The sequence below is a fragment of the Neophocaena asiaeorientalis genome, unplaced genomic scaffold (assembly GCF_003031525.2).
Source record: "Neophocaena asiaeorientalis asiaeorientalis breed wild unplaced genomic scaffold, Neophocaena_asiaeorientalis_V1.1 scaffold527, whole genome shotgun sequence".
Lineage (NCBI taxonomy): Eukaryota > Metazoa > Chordata > Mammalia > Artiodactyla > Phocoenidae > Neophocaena > Neophocaena asiaeorientalis.
Window position 1 is genome coordinate 1343094 of NW_020173712.1, and position 15659 is coordinate 1358752.

General features: G+C 37.0%; 1 protein-coding gene across 3 annotated transcripts in view; it reads right to left on the reverse strand.

Annotated features, from left to right (window-relative positions):
- Nucleotides 1-15659, reverse strand: part of GABRB2 (gamma-aminobutyric acid type A receptor subunit beta2) — a 283903-nt gene that overhangs the window by 51513 nt on the left and 216731 nt on the right. For all 3 annotated transcript variants that reach the window (XM_024750626.1, XM_024750628.1, XM_024750625.1), the window contains exons 6-8: nucleotides 9426-9563; nucleotides 7649-7801; nucleotides 3743-3987 (exon numbers count right to left, since the gene is read on the reverse strand). In XM_024750626.1, coding sequence (XP_024606394.1) covers nucleotides 3743-3987; nucleotides 7649-7801; nucleotides 9426-9563 — 536 coding nt within the window. The remainder of the gene's footprint in view (nucleotides 1-3742; nucleotides 3988-7648; nucleotides 7802-9425; nucleotides 9564-15659) is intronic.

A 15659-nucleotide genomic window follows, 5' to 3' on the forward strand; every position in this document is an offset into this window, starting at 1 on the left:
CACACACACACACACACAACAGAAGAATGCAAGGTATAATAGGAGAGCTTTCCTAACACTAGAAAAAGAGACTGTAGTTTTTTAGCTACTCCTGAACACACTGAAGAAAAATATTCAGTAGAACTCTTACTGGTTTGAGGTTTATTTTTAAAAATCTTAGTAGTTAACAATTTAATTTGTCACATGGACAAATTGTTACTTTCACAACTGTGAAAGTAACAAGGCTTGTCAGCTACGGACTCATGTGTAGACAGACGGGTTTTTTTAGGTGATGTGAACCGAATATATAGACTAATCTGGAATCAGCTTTTAAATTTTATATTTTTTCACTTGCTTGCACAGAGGAATGTACACTGGATAACGACTAGAAAACCTAGATCATCTCAGAAATCTTGTTAACTTTGCTATGCAACCTTGGATAGTTAACTTTCCTTCAGAGCCTTAGTTTTTCCATCAGTTAAACGCCAGACTAAGAATTGTTTTAAGAGCTGCAGATAACTCTTGTTAAAATAAGAACTTACAGGAAACTTCATACAGGGAAGAGATTAGAAAAATGTGGAAGCATGCCTTTGAGTGACAGTGGGCTCCCACCTGGCTGGGCTTCCCATTTTCATCCCTCCTGCCCTCAGGACAGAGAACAGTTTAAAAATCACTTTAGACCATATGACATGCTGCTTCTGTCTCTAGGAAACCATCAACGGAACCAGAAAAAGTCAATCCCTCTCCTAGTGACTGATTGCTCTGGAGCATCCAACAATACTTAGTTGATTATATGTGCCTGATCTTTTAAAAAAAAAACTGTAGAATTACAGTTAAAAAGAAGGAACATTCTTGATAAGAAATAGAGTGACATTATTCATGATGCCGACACAAAAGAAAGCATTGTGCAATCAGAGACCTCTGTGGGTCTCCTCTAACCCTTCATGCTGTGTTAAAAAAAGAAAAAAAAAAAAGGGGGAGCCTGGAATGTTAGATGGCTACCTTTAAAAAATCTAATCAACATGGCTGTAAGTATTCTGGCCTAAGAAATAATTGATCAAGTTTGTAGTTGGCTTGCTATTGATTTTACAGCTAATACCTGTTGAAAAATGATTTCGTTGCTTTGACTTTAAAACTTCCAAAGTGAAACATTCCTCTGTAGGTAATATTTTTTTAGGGATAGGACTGCATCCTACATACTAGAGCATGTAGAACGCACAAGCAAGTATTGCCAATAGGTCTGGAGACTGTAAATTTTATTTTGAAAAGTAATAATGTTTATCGTTTATAATATTTTGTTAATATTTATCACTTACCTAGTGCTTATCATATACTGGGGACTATGCTATCTTCTACACTTTATCATAACTTCATAACTTATGAGAGGAATTAACTCCATTTTACAGATGAGGAAACTAAAGGGTCAGAAAGGCTTTTTTTCCCCATTATCACACAACTACTAAATGGAGGGTAAATACCAAACCTGACTGACTCTAAAATATCTATTCAGAACTACTGTGCTAAATGATAACTCCTGATACCATGATGTTATTGCACACTGATCAAAGAAAGAAGAGGCTCCACTTGTGCTAAAGAGTTTTAAGAAGAGGACACGTAGCTTACATTTTTCTCAAGTTTGAAACCGGAGGATTGGACTAGCGTAGAGCTTTTTAATCTCAGCAGTACTGACGTGTTGGGCTGGATAATTGTTATGGGGAGGCTGTCCAATGCACTGTAGGATGTTTAGCGGCACGGCTGGCCTCTACCCACTAGATACCAGTGGCAATCCCCTCCTCCTGGTTTTGATAATCCAAAACATCTACAGACATTGTCAATGATCCTCAGACGGGGGTGGGGGGGCGTGGTGGCAAAACGGCCTGAGATTTGAGAACCACTGTACTTAGAAGCATTCTGGTATCTTCTTTGTTCTCTCATTCTATGCTCTGAATTGTGGATCCAACTTCAGCCAAGAGGATGGATGGGTTTTGCATCACTATGGGGTACCTGCCCAGTGAACCATTCCCTACCTCCATCTCAGTACATTGAGTTTAAAACTACCTGAAGCTCTCCAGGTTCAGTCTGCTACAAAACTGCCACTCTCTGGTACTTAAATTGATTATGTAAATGCAAATTGGTATGAAAAAATAGGGTAGGTGAAAGTGAAGAGAGATCAGATGTTAAGCCAGCTTTGCTTTAGGCAATTTATTGAGACTCATTTCAAACTGCTGTCCTAGGAGATTGTTTTATTTGTTCATTTTCTTTACTAAAGGTACTCTATCAGGAAAATTGTAAAATGGGTTTAAAAAGCATTCTCTATTTGACAGCCCGAGAGAGTCATAAATGCTACCTTGGAATCTATTAACAGATTCCAATAAGTGAGACCTGGAGCACTGAAAAGAGATTGACAACTTCCTAGACCCTGTGGTTCACTGGCTTATAAGGGCCATTCCTAAAATTTGCATCATTATGAATATCATAATGATATTTGATATCATTATTTATGGTGTGCTACCCTTGGAATTAAATTGAAGTTAGAAATATTAAAATGTAAATTCAATAATTATTGGATGGTTAAAAATCCCAGATAGCTTAAAAGTATTACTATTTTCCTAGTTCCATCACTATGAACTATTTACCAAATCCAACATTATGCACTACTTTATAAGCGCTATTTATGGCAGATATTAAAATAAGTCCTTGTTTTTTTTGTCTGTTTTGAAGCGCCTAAATTTGCACTATGGGAAAATGCATATGTAAATATTCTGTTCAGTGCAGAAAGTTATATAACAGGAAGCCAGGTGAAGTCACATTTTGGGAGTAAAGATGGCTAGATCTATTGGAACTATTGTCGAAAGCCTCAAAATTGAGATTCTAAATCTTGAATGCAAATAAGAATAATATTTGGAGAATTAAAAAAAATTATGATGCCCAGGCATACCCCAGGACAATCAAATCAGAATTTCTGGGGATGAAACCCAGGCTTCAGTATTTTTTAATGCTTTCCTAGTCATTTAATTGTGCACCCAAAATTGGGAACTGCCTTCAAGAATAAATTGGATTTACAACTGTGTAGGAATTTTTCTTTGGCTATGCCTGACTTAAGCAACATGGTAGCCTCCTGTACTCAAATGCTTCAAGGATTTTAAGTAGTACATGTGCAAGGCATTAAATAATTATCTGTCACTTAAAAAGAAAGTTATTCATTTTTTCCCTTCCACTTCTTTTTCTATCCATCTGATGACTTCAAGAACAAAGTCTCAGGTTGTTGCTGGTGGGTCTTTAGCACCTGTCTGCACATGCTTATTTCCTTTTTAAATCAATGGGAATGCAGAGCTCAGGCCTAGGGCCTTTATCTAGTATAACCTAGAATTTAATAACATAGTTTCATTTTTATTATACTTAAGATTATCTTCCAGCAAGTAATACTGATTTAAGTGATATGAAATTTCCTTTTTAAAAATAAATTTAAATAAAGTGAGTAAATTTAAATAAACATAAAGTAAATAATAGTACATATTATACTCATATATGGAATAAGTCACAAAGGTGGTTCTCAGATGACTATGGTTTGGGCCACCCTAGTGTTAAGGTAAAGGGCATCTAAATGTTGTACCATAAATCTGGGCCCTAATTGTGCCTCCATCACTAATTATCTCTTCCCTGGGCTTTGGTTTTCTCATTTGTTAACAAGGCCATGAACCTATATTGCAGGCATTCTTCTATGAGTTTAAGAAGCAAGGAGGGCTTTGCCCTTTGAACTTACCTTGTTGACATCCAGACGCATCTTCTCATTGTTGGCGCTGGCAGCCTTTTCAGCTGCTTTCTTTTGGCGTTGAGGTCCCCTCCCAAAAAAGATGTAGTTGACCAAAGCATATTCCAGAAGGGCCATGAAAACAAAGACAAAGCACCCCATCAGGTACATGTCAATGGCCTTCACATAAGGGATTTTAGGGAGAGTTTCCCGGAGGTGGGTATTGATAGTGGTCATTGTTAGCACAGTTGTAATTCCTGTAAAAAATGAGAGAGTTAGAGTAATAATGTTTGTATTTCCTTTCTGCTTTCATCATAGCTGGAAAGGTTAACTGTATTCTTTTACTTGTTTATAGATACTGCAAAATATATACCAGGCACTTATCATACAGCAGCCCTGTGATAGGCCCTGGCAATATACATAAATCATTAATTTATAGTAAACATTAATCATTTGGGGGGCATTTCCTTTAATTTCATTTTCATATTTATAGTTATGTATCTAGTGGGGGGCTAGAGATGTGAATTAAATGCTATGATAGACATGTGTGTAAGGTAAAAGTTGAGAATATGGAGAAGATCCTAGTTTAGCCCATGATGTGGCAGGGAAGAGATCAGGAAATATAGACTTCAGAGCTGAGTCCCAAAGAATGAGTGGGAGTTACCCAGGCAAACAAAACCTGGAGGTCAAAAGTGATAGTAGACCTAAGGGCATTGGTGGTGGAGAGAGTCTATTTATTTATTTTTTTTAAAAATAAATTTATTTATTTATTATTTTTTGCTGTGTTCGGTCTTTGTTGCTATGCACGGGCTTTCTCTAGTTGTGGCGAGCAGGTGCTTCTCTGTTGCCGTGTACGGGCTTCTCATTGTGGTGGCTTCTCTTGTTGCGGAGCATGGGCTCTAGGCCCACGGGCTTAAGTAGTTGTGCCTCGCGGGCTCTAGAGCGCAGGCTCAGTAATTGTGGCGCACGGGCTTGTGGGATCTTCCCGGACCAGGGCTCGAACCTGTGTCCCCTTCATTGGCAGGCGGATTCTTAACCACTGTGCCACCAGGGAAGCCCGAGTTTTTTTAAAGGGGTGCTTTGTGGGGGTGAAAGTACACAGCCCATCAAAAGAATCTCAAGAAACTCAACGTGGGTACATTATAGGATATGATGGGAAGGATGATGAGGAAAGTGGAGAATAAGGGCTGCATAATGGAAAGTTACATACACAGAACCTAATGCAGAACTTGAACTTAAAATTGAAGGCAATGTGAGGCCACTGACCAGCTTCCAGTAGGGAGGTATCAGGGACAAACTGTGTTTAGGACTCTCATGAGGGTAAGCATGCAAGACAGGAAGCAGAATACCAGCTGAGAGTTTTTCAGAATAAGTAAGTGATGAAGGGGAAATAAATTAAAATCATTGTAAAAGTACTGAACTCAATGAATGCATTAAACAGATGATATGAACAATGATTGCAAAAAATATGGAAACTAGAGGTGGAGAGTAACAGAGAAGCAGCTGTCTAGCCTTCGTGTTTCTGGGTTGGGAATGTAGGCACATAATGCACAGATAAATAATATAGAAGTATTACAAGACTCTATGGGAAACGCCACACTATGTCAGGTTATTACTATTAGTCCAGCTGAGGGAACATCTCCAACAGTGGGGAGTAGTTTCCCCAAAGCTGCAATTGGAGGGATAGACAGAGATACGCTGGGTAAAAGCAGTGGGAGTCCAGAGCCCTGAGTTTCCTACAAAGGTCCAGCTTTGTAGGAAAAGAGTGATGTGAAAACAGAGCTCCGAGGTCAAGATCACACAGATGGGAAGCTGCAGAGTCAAAATTTGAACTGGGGTGTCTCTGACTCAGAAACCTGTGCCCTTAAACACTATCCAATAACACAGACCAAAAGTTAATTTTCAATTCTATTTTTCAGGAACATATGTTTTCTGATTTAATTTTTTCTCTCTAATAAGATCATAATTTTTGCCTTGCTTTTCTATATGCTCATGAAACAGATACAGAAAAAATAAATTTGAGCATCCAATTCTGAGCATGGCCAAAAAAATATGGTTATACTTTAGATCTAGGTATTTTATAGTTCTCACATCTTTTCTATGTTAGTCATTTTGACACATTTTCCAATTTTACTTTTCTCTTCATTATTTCATCTAGAGCTTATCTTGGATGACATGAATATTACATTTATATTATAAAACAGACAACACTGATTTTACTATTTATCTAAATCCCATGTTAAGGTGTTTCTGACCTAGTAATAAACTGCTCACATAAAAGACATTTGACAATTTTCTTTCAAAAAGTAAATAACTTATGTATTAGTCCTATAATAGGCATCAAATTGATAACAGATTTTCATTTTGGAATAACAGCATATTTACAAATTCCGTTCATTACTTTATTCAGCAGCTATTTACTGGACACCATTCACTGTGTGAGACACTACAAATATAATGGAAGCAAAATTAGATATGGACCTTCCTCCAAGGTATCTTCAGTACCATGAGGAAAATGAACATCACAAACCAAATAAATATAAATTATAACTGCGCCTGGTCTCCAAGGTTGGTCTATAGTATTTTAAGAGAATATATCACAGGGACTTGACTCAGTCCAGGAGGTAATTAATTCTCCTTCCATCCCTGAACCACCACAATCTAATCTCAACACAGCAGCCAAAGTTATCCCTTTGTATCTGAAATCATGTCAGTTCTTTGCTCAGTGTTGCTCTAATTTCACTCAGAATAAAAGCAAAACTTTTAGTATGGCCCCTGGACCATTTCATCATCTTTTAGTCCCCTCTCCCTGACATTATCTCTACTCCTGAACTCACTCTGCATCTGCCTTACAGGCCACCTTGCTCACTTGCTTGGCATGTTTCTACCTGAGGGCCTTTTCATCAAGCTGGAATATTCTCATCCAGACATTTATGTGACTCAATCTTCTTCAAGTCTTTATCCACTGGCAATCAATGAAGTCTACCCTGATTGTTCTAAACTGTACCCCTAGAATACCCACCCCCTTACCTTGCTTATTTCCACTCTACAGGTTTACCATATTATATAATTTGCATGTTAAATGCAAAATAAATTTACTTTTTTACCTTTTATTGCTAGAACGTAACTTCCAGAAGGACACTGGCTTTATCTCCAGTGCCCAGTATGTTTGACACATAGTAGGTGCTCAAAAAATTTTTGTTGTATGAATAATGACTTTGTTAAGGAATTAATGATTTAATTGAGATATACTGGTGAAGCACTTAACTCAAAATTTAAAGGGATTAGTCAAAACTCAGAATAATAAAGATTGCATAAAAGGTCATACATTTACTATATCTGGAGTCAGCAACATAAAAATGTTCATGAAATACAATTTATTCTCTTTCTCTGGTGTTATGATGGAAAAACATCACGCATAAGATAAGTGATGGCATGATTTCCCAATATTCTTACTTTGTTGTCTCCTGCCCTTTGCCATGCTATCCCAAAATCTTAGTTAAGACTTCAGAATTTTCTGCTCATTGATTAGCTGCACATTTCATTTCTCTGTTTCTTGTTCAGAATAAAATAAAAAAAAAAAGATGGAAGAGAGCTCTTCCCAGGTAAGGAAACACAGATAAAAACAACAATTATCTAGCAATATTACATGAACTATGCTTCAATAAAAATATCAAGCTGATGGGACTAATTTCATTACCGACAGCTACATAGTTAACTAATTTTGACATGAAAGAGTTTTAATTTGTGTTTAACTGATTTAACGCTGAATCAGATCACCCAACGTCTCATAGCCAAATTCTTATAATGTGCGCAGTCCGGTCTCATCACGCATCGCAAACTCGAGGGTAAGGAAAGTGCACGTGTACTCAGGCGCACACACAGGCACACTCCACAAGCAGTCAGATTGATGCCTACCTAATGCCACTCTTGCAGCTGAAGCATCGTAATTAATCCAGAAGGAGACCCAGGAGAGGATAGTGATCAAGATAGATGGCATGTATGTTTGCAGGATAAAGTAACCAATGTTTCTCTTAAGCTTAAAGCTGAGGGACAACCTGGGATAGGAACCTAGAAAGACAATTTTAAAACATCATCGTTATCCATCAATATTTATAGGATACTTTTCTTTAAAGGCCCATAAACAGTTTGTATATCTTTCCTAAACTCAATTTTAGCTCCTGGTGAAGGGCACTTTCTTCTGCAAAAGTGGTCTGAGAAAACAGGGCTTTTAATTAGCAGGACTTACTCAGTGTTAAATATATTCCACACTCATCAGTAATTGAAAGAATTCCAGCTCTTCCCTCCTCAGCCTCCTACACTGAATCAAAGGTTCTCATTCTCTGCAACTGTGATGACAAGACAATTTGAGACAGTCCCTTTGTTCCCCCTTTAACTGTTTCTCAGCAAGTCCATCCTGTACATTTATGTATATAAGAATAAGGCTGCACACTCTGATTATAGGGAAAGAAATCTCTTCAGAAGCCCCAGGATGCATTTTAAGGCGAGGATCAGTGGCAAGGCTGCAGTTAGTGCAGCAAATCCCTGAAATTTTGTGAAGGTTTTCATGTGTATGCAGTAATTTTTCTAATTTCATTGCTTCCATCAAAGTTTTCAAAGGATTCCTGACCCACCAAAAGGTGGAGAGTCACTTTTCCTGAGCAATGTTTGTGGGAGATATAACTAAGGATAAGATTCTTGAAGCTGGGTCTTTTGATGGTGGGGACCTGGGGAATTACATTTTAAATGAGATATGTAACGGAATACAGTCTTACAACCTAAAAGAGTCACACTGATAAATGGTGTGAGTGTGTGTGTGTGTGTGTGTGTATGTGTGTGTGCGGGGGGGGATATTCTTACTAACTGAAAGCCTTGTCTAGCCCTCTTGGACTGAAGCAAGTATATTAATATTAAAGTAAAAATATTTTAAGTAGAAACTCATTTCTATAGTGTCTCAGGGGTTCAAAGAACCTCAAACCTAAGAAAAGTTTCTGTTGTTTCTTTTGCAAAGCTGGAGGCTATTTTGTATTCTTGCTTGAAGTAGTTTTCAGGGACAGGAAGTGCCTGAGTCCTTAGCAGACAATTCAAAATCTACAGTTACTGTATTAGCTATTTCTGTGCTTGGGGAATTCATTTCAATAAGACAAATATAAAGAGGGATATTCCTGTGGACTTATTCTTCTTTTAATGAGTATGGAGCAAATTACTGCATTCCTGGGCTTTTTTGTTAAAAATCTGTGCTGATGAAAACAAGTCTGACCTCAATACTGGAAGAATAAGAATGGTAAATGTATCAGGATAATCTCAACATCTGGAAAAGATTTTAGCTCCAAAACAGTAGGTAAGGCTACGTAAAGAAAGTCCTACCCTTTGAGAAAAATGTGAAGTCCTCCCACCCTACTGTGTTTAGAGAATTTCACTGTGGTCAGACTTGAGTGAACTATGACCTGGCTGTCCTCAGTATGTTTCAAGGAATTATGATTGTGCATGAGAGACATTTGCTTTGCTGGGGGTGCCTTCTTGAAAGTAAATGGATGGGTTCCAAATGGGCTTGCTGGGGAACTGAGCATTTTCAGCAGATCTAAGTCTTCCAGAGTCCCCATCCTTCCCTGGGACCTGATCCTGATATAAGTGAACCTTTTTGGCAAAATATAATAAAGCCCCTTTTCTCTTAACTATTTGCCCTGATACAAACCTGTGGAAAAAACAACCTTCTTGGTGATAAGTTTATAATCTACAATAGAGAACTGTGGAAGTTCAATCTTGGTTACTCCTGTTACTGCATTATCATCCCCACGCCAGTAAAACTCAATGTCATCAGTTGTATATCCATCTGTAAAAGGAAACACACAAACACATATACAGATACACAAAAAAAAGACAAACAAAATAGAAAAAGATAACTGTTTAGGAAATGAACTGTATAAACGATAATAGCTACAGCTAAAGGTTATTATGTGTTAGGTATCACGCCAAGCACCTTAAGTATATTACTATCTTTAATCCTCACAATAATCCCATTGGGGAAGTATAATTAGGCTCACATGAGGCAACAAAGGCTTAGAGAAATTAACAGCTTTTATTAAGTCTTGTAACTAGGAAGTGGTATCGTTGGGACTTGAACCTAGGTTTATCTGATTATGAACCTCATTCTCTCAAACAGCATCACATTATCACATAACCCTGGATTGTACTCTAAGAGAAGACAAAAGAAGAGAAAAATCATTTAAGTTATCAGTACAGTATTAAATGGTACCAAACCCTCCCCCTGCCAATACAAAATACCTGAATTACAAAATATTTGGATTTTAAGTCGGAAGAGAAGTGATTATGAAGAAGTGAGTCATTAATTTTTTAACATTCATAGACATGATCTCCAAATTTGATTTTGCAGCGTATCTAAACCCCCCAAAAATGCCCTAAAAATTCAAAACAACATATAATTTCCAGCAGCTTTAAGGAGTAAGTACAAATGTAGAGTGTACACCGCAAATGCACAGTGCATTTAGGGGGTCTGGCTCCATTCATCCAACAATTACTTATTGAGCACCTACTATGCTTGTCAGTGCAGTTGCTGGGGATAGGACTCTGCACAATAAAAACATGACCTCTTTTATAATGATCCTTTCAATCCATGGGGTAGAGTGGGACAAACACACGTATTCTAATTAGTAAGCACACATATAACTGCAGTGAATAAACACATATTATATTGCAAACAATGCTGTACAGGGAAGCATGCAATGAAATCCAGTGAATACCAATATTTTACAAACTCACGCATCCCCCACAAATCCCCCCAAAAGCATTCGTTATATTTGTATATCACATTTATCTCTTCAAAGAACATTTGCACCCAGATAGCTGAATCTTTACGAGTCTAGGAGGCAGGCAGCACAGAGAATCTCCTCCAATTTCAAAAGCAATAAAACCAATGAGAAAACTGCTTAAGTTTCTGTCTTTTGACATGTAACTAGTTAGTTTAACACTGAGGATTTGAACATCAATTCTTTGATTCTTAGCTCTTATGATTTCCAAAAAACCACATTTCTTCCAAAGAGAGAAAGTCATATCTCCAAAAAAGTGGAAGCAAATTATTTTTCAAAGAACTACACTACCCTCAATTTGAGAATCTATATCAACCATAGCATAGCTCAGGCGTTGTCTTAACTTTTCTAGAAATCTGAAGTCTTCTTTATTCAAAAGAGTAGCCATCTTTATCTGATAATAGATATACAGATTTTTTGGAAGAGTTTTTGAAAACTTGAACTTGCAGTTCCCTAACAATAGGCTTTTGGATAATAGCTAATGATTTTCAAAAGGGTTATTTATTTGCAAACATCATAAATTGTAATAGAGATGGTGGAGTTTAAATAGATTATAGAACGCCAACATTTTTATTAGCATGATCTCACTTAGAGCCTTTGTTTTGCTAGAGAATGTCTTTCTTCATAGAAAACTAGATTTAAAAGTAAATTACTCTTGGCTTTAAAGGAAACCCCACCTGTTAAGTGAATGACACAGCAAGCTGATTCTCAGATAAGAGCTCTCACTCCTTATTAATCTACTCCATTAATATTCGCTACCTAAACCTAAGAACTCAGGTGTCTGTCCCAAAGTATAACTGCCCTTTTTCTAAGATGGCAACTTTCTTAATGTGGCCATGGGAACTCTCAGAGTCCAGAACGTCAACTCAAATTAAGTCGCATTTGTCATTGGTTATCTGTACACATCTCTCAGTTATGAAATTGTTTAGAGTCAATGACAACCCCACCATTCATAAAACAGTTTAAAATAAAAAAGAGGGTCAACTTTCTCCTAGAATCAAGCTAGATATTTAGAAATGTATTGTAAAATTGAATCTGTGTATAAACAAAAAAAGGTATTTATGAAACAAGGAGGCAACAGTTTTCTAGAATGCAGCCATCTTTGAAAGAAGAGAACAAGGGAAAAGTCAACTCACTACTGCCAATAGAGGACTAAGTATAAACTAGTGAAGGGTGTGTTTCTGGTCCTCCAGCTTCCTTTCCTCAGTATTTAGCTTCTTTTATTCATCACTACAAATCTTGTAACAGAAGCTCTCTGTAAGCAGAGGCATGGGAATATCAATGGCATTTCAATACAGCTGTAGAGGAGATGCCTAATGGGTATTTAATAGGTAGAAACATTATAATAAAATACAGACTTCTGTCAAAAAGCCAGATATTTGACACAGTGCTTGCTAGACAATACCTGGCAGAGAAGAGGTACTTGGGATAAATTACTGAATTAATACAACAATTATTTAATATACATGTGGATTTGGACAATGGTTGTTTATCCAGATGCTTGGCAATGTGAAGGTATTCATCATGTTAATATCTCTGTCTCTTGCTCCTAGCACAGTACCTGGCACATAGTCGGCATTAAATATATATCTTCTGAGTGAATTCAAAAAAATTCACCCAATGATAACATAACCCTTGAGAATAATCCAAAAATCCTTCATTATATATTTTTCCTTATGTATTAGTTGGGCAAGCTACCTAGCCTCTCTGTCCTCCATTTTCTCATCTGAAAATTAGGATAATAATAGTAACAGCTACTTCACAGAGCAGTTATGCCAGAAAAATAAGTTGTTCCTTGTAAAATACTTCAGAAAAGTAACTGGTAGATAGTGCTCAAAAAGGTTAGCTAATACCTTCTCTTTAAATAAGAATTATTTACCATTGCAACAAAAAGAATAAAACACCTAGGAATAAACCTACCTAAGGAGACAAAAGACCTGTATGCAGGAAACTATAAAACACTGAGGAAAGAAATTAAAGATGATACAAATAGATGGAGAGATATACTATGTTCTTGGATTGGAAGAATCAACATTGTGAAAATGACTCTACTACCCAAAGCAACCTACAGATTCAATGCAATCCCTATCAAATTACCAATGGCATTTTTTACAGAACTAGAACAAAAAATCTTACAATAAAGATGCAGACCTACTAGAGAATGGAGTTGACCACATGGGGAGGGGGAGGGGTAAGCTGGGACAAAGTGAGAGACTGGGATGGACATATATGGACTACCAAGTGTAAAACCGATAGCTAGTGGAAAGCAGCTGCATAGCACAGGGAGATCAGCTCGGTGCTTTGTGACCACCTAGAGGGGTGGGATAGGGAGGGTGGAAGGGAGGGAGATGCAAGAGGGAAGAGATATGGGGATATATGTATATGTATATGTATAGCTGATTCACTTTGTTATAAAGCAGAAACTAACACACCATTGTAAAGCAATTATATTCCAATAAAGATGTTAAAAAAATCCTATGATAAACTGTAATGGAAAAGAATATATTAAAAAAGAAGGTATATATATATATATATATGTGTGTGTGTGTGTGTAACTGAATCACTTTGCTGTATAGCAGAAACTAACATTGTAAATAAACTGTACTTCAATAAAAAAATTAAGAAAACAAACAAAACGAAACAAAAAGAATCTGCCTGCTGATGCTGGGCACATGGGTTCGATCCCTGCGGGAAGATCCCACATGCCATGGAGCAAATAAGCCCATGTGCCACAACATATGATAAACTGTAATGGAAAAGAATATATTAAAAAAGAAGGTATATATATATATATATATATATGTGTGTGTATGGAATATTACTCAGCCATAAAAAAATGAAATGGGGTCATTTGTTGAGATGTAGATGGACCCAGGGTCTGTCATACAGAGTGAAGTAAGTCAGAAAGGGAAAAACAGATATAGTATGTTAATGCATATATGTGGAATCTAGAAAAATGGTACAGATGAACCTTATTTGCAGGGCAGGAATAGAAAGGCAGACGTAGAGAATGGACGTGTGGACACAGAGGGGCAGAAGGGGAGGGTGGGATGAATTGGGAGATTAGGTTTGACATAAATACACTACCGTGTGTTAAATAGATAGCTAGTGGGGACCTGCTGTACAGGGAGGTCAGCTGGGTGCTCTGTGATGGCCTAGTTGGGTGGGATGGGGGTGAGGGAGGGAGTTCCAAGAGGGAGGGGATATGTGTATGCATATGGCTGATTCACTTCGCTGTGCAGCAGAAACTAACACAACACTGTAAAGCAATTATACTCCAATTAAAAAAAAAACACATTAGAAGGTTATTTTGATGCCTATGATTGTGGAATCTGACACAATGGAGCAGGATATTGTATATGCTCCTTGGCTACTGCTGGTTTTAAAAACCTCAGTCTTCTTGACTTCCTTTTGGGTTAACCAAGGATAGAATGTTGCAAATGGAAAGCAAGTATATGCTCTTGCATCATCAATTTCTGTAGATGAAAGACCAACAATCCATAACAGTGCCAGGGTGGTCAAGTTCAAAAGCCAGCTCAATATACTGTGCAGGATTAGCTGAAAGCAGACCTAGTTTTCTTCTTTTCTTTGAATTTTCTCTCAAGGAATATTTAGTGGTCTCACAATGTAATTAAAAAATAAAATATATGCAAATACATATGACCTGACTTTACATCTGTCATAATAATAATGAGTAAAAAATCAGATATCTTTTAAAAGGTATCAGAAGGAGGAGATGCACTGAAGCTCCTCATTAATGTCTTGCAAAATAAATTCATCTTTTATATTTTATTCATGGGATTCCAGAAACTGAGTGATTAAATTATATTGTATTGTTATCATTAAAAACATAATCCACATCAATTCAATTGGCCTATGAATAAACCAAAACACAAATTTATTGGAATTTACCTGGAGAAATTAAAACTGCATGAAATGTTACAAAACCCTGATCAGGAAGGATAAATATGTAAATTTATAAATCTGTATAAGACACAAATGATAGATATTGGTAAATACCTGTACTATATGAGATTTAAGGAGCAAAAATGCCACTTTAAAATCATTTACGTAATAACTGAACAGATTCTCACAACTCTTATGTATCTTATTACATAACATGGCATTTAAACAAGTTTTTTTCTCACTTTACTGATAGTTTACGTTTGTTTTGTTATCTACTAAGTAAATGTTACATTTTAGAAGGATACTACTATGCAAAAAATATGAACCTGTAACAAGATACTAAATAGGGGAGGCTGATGAGAACATTTAGAAGAATTAACTGAATTATCAATGCTACCATATTTTTTCCTAGTGGAAAATTAAAGTGACTTATTATTCTCCTGTTACTTATTTACACTTTGCTCCTCAATTGGACTGTTAAATGTTCTCTGGTAGTTATCCATTTTCTGTCTCCCATTGTATCAACATAGCAATAGTAACATAGTATAACTGACCTTTAAACAACATGGTTTGAACTGCATGGGCCCACTTATACAAGGATTTTTTTCAATAGGAAATACTACAGTACTACACGATCCACGGTTGGTTGACTCCATGGATGTGGAACTGTGGATGCAGAAAAACGTGGGTATGGAGAGCTGACTATAAATTAGAAGGGGATTTTCGACTGTGTCGATGGTTGGGCCCCTAACAGCTACATTGTTCAATGGTCAACTGTACTGCCATTTACAAGAACAAGAATGCAAACATTTTTTTCATGACTAACTCAGTGACCACAATTAGAAGCCTCCACAATCAGAATGGACTCCACTCCATGAAGAGGCCTGTATGTAAGTGCAAAGGTGCAAGACTGAGTACAGTCAATGCTAATTAAAGTTACAGGGATTTTTCAAGAGGGAGAGAGAGAAACTCACTTGTCAGCCACGACTCTTTAAATTCAGCAATGAAAGTGTTCCAAAGACACTCTGAGGGATTGCTCTGACTCCTGAATTGTCTTATTCTTCACTCTGCTCTTTAAGATGGACTGCTAGACACAAATGTTCTGCTGTCAAATCATTTCTAGGCCTCAAGCAGCCCCAAACAATTGGCCTAGGATGGGTCAGACTTGATTACCTAGTGGCATCTTAGTGAGGACA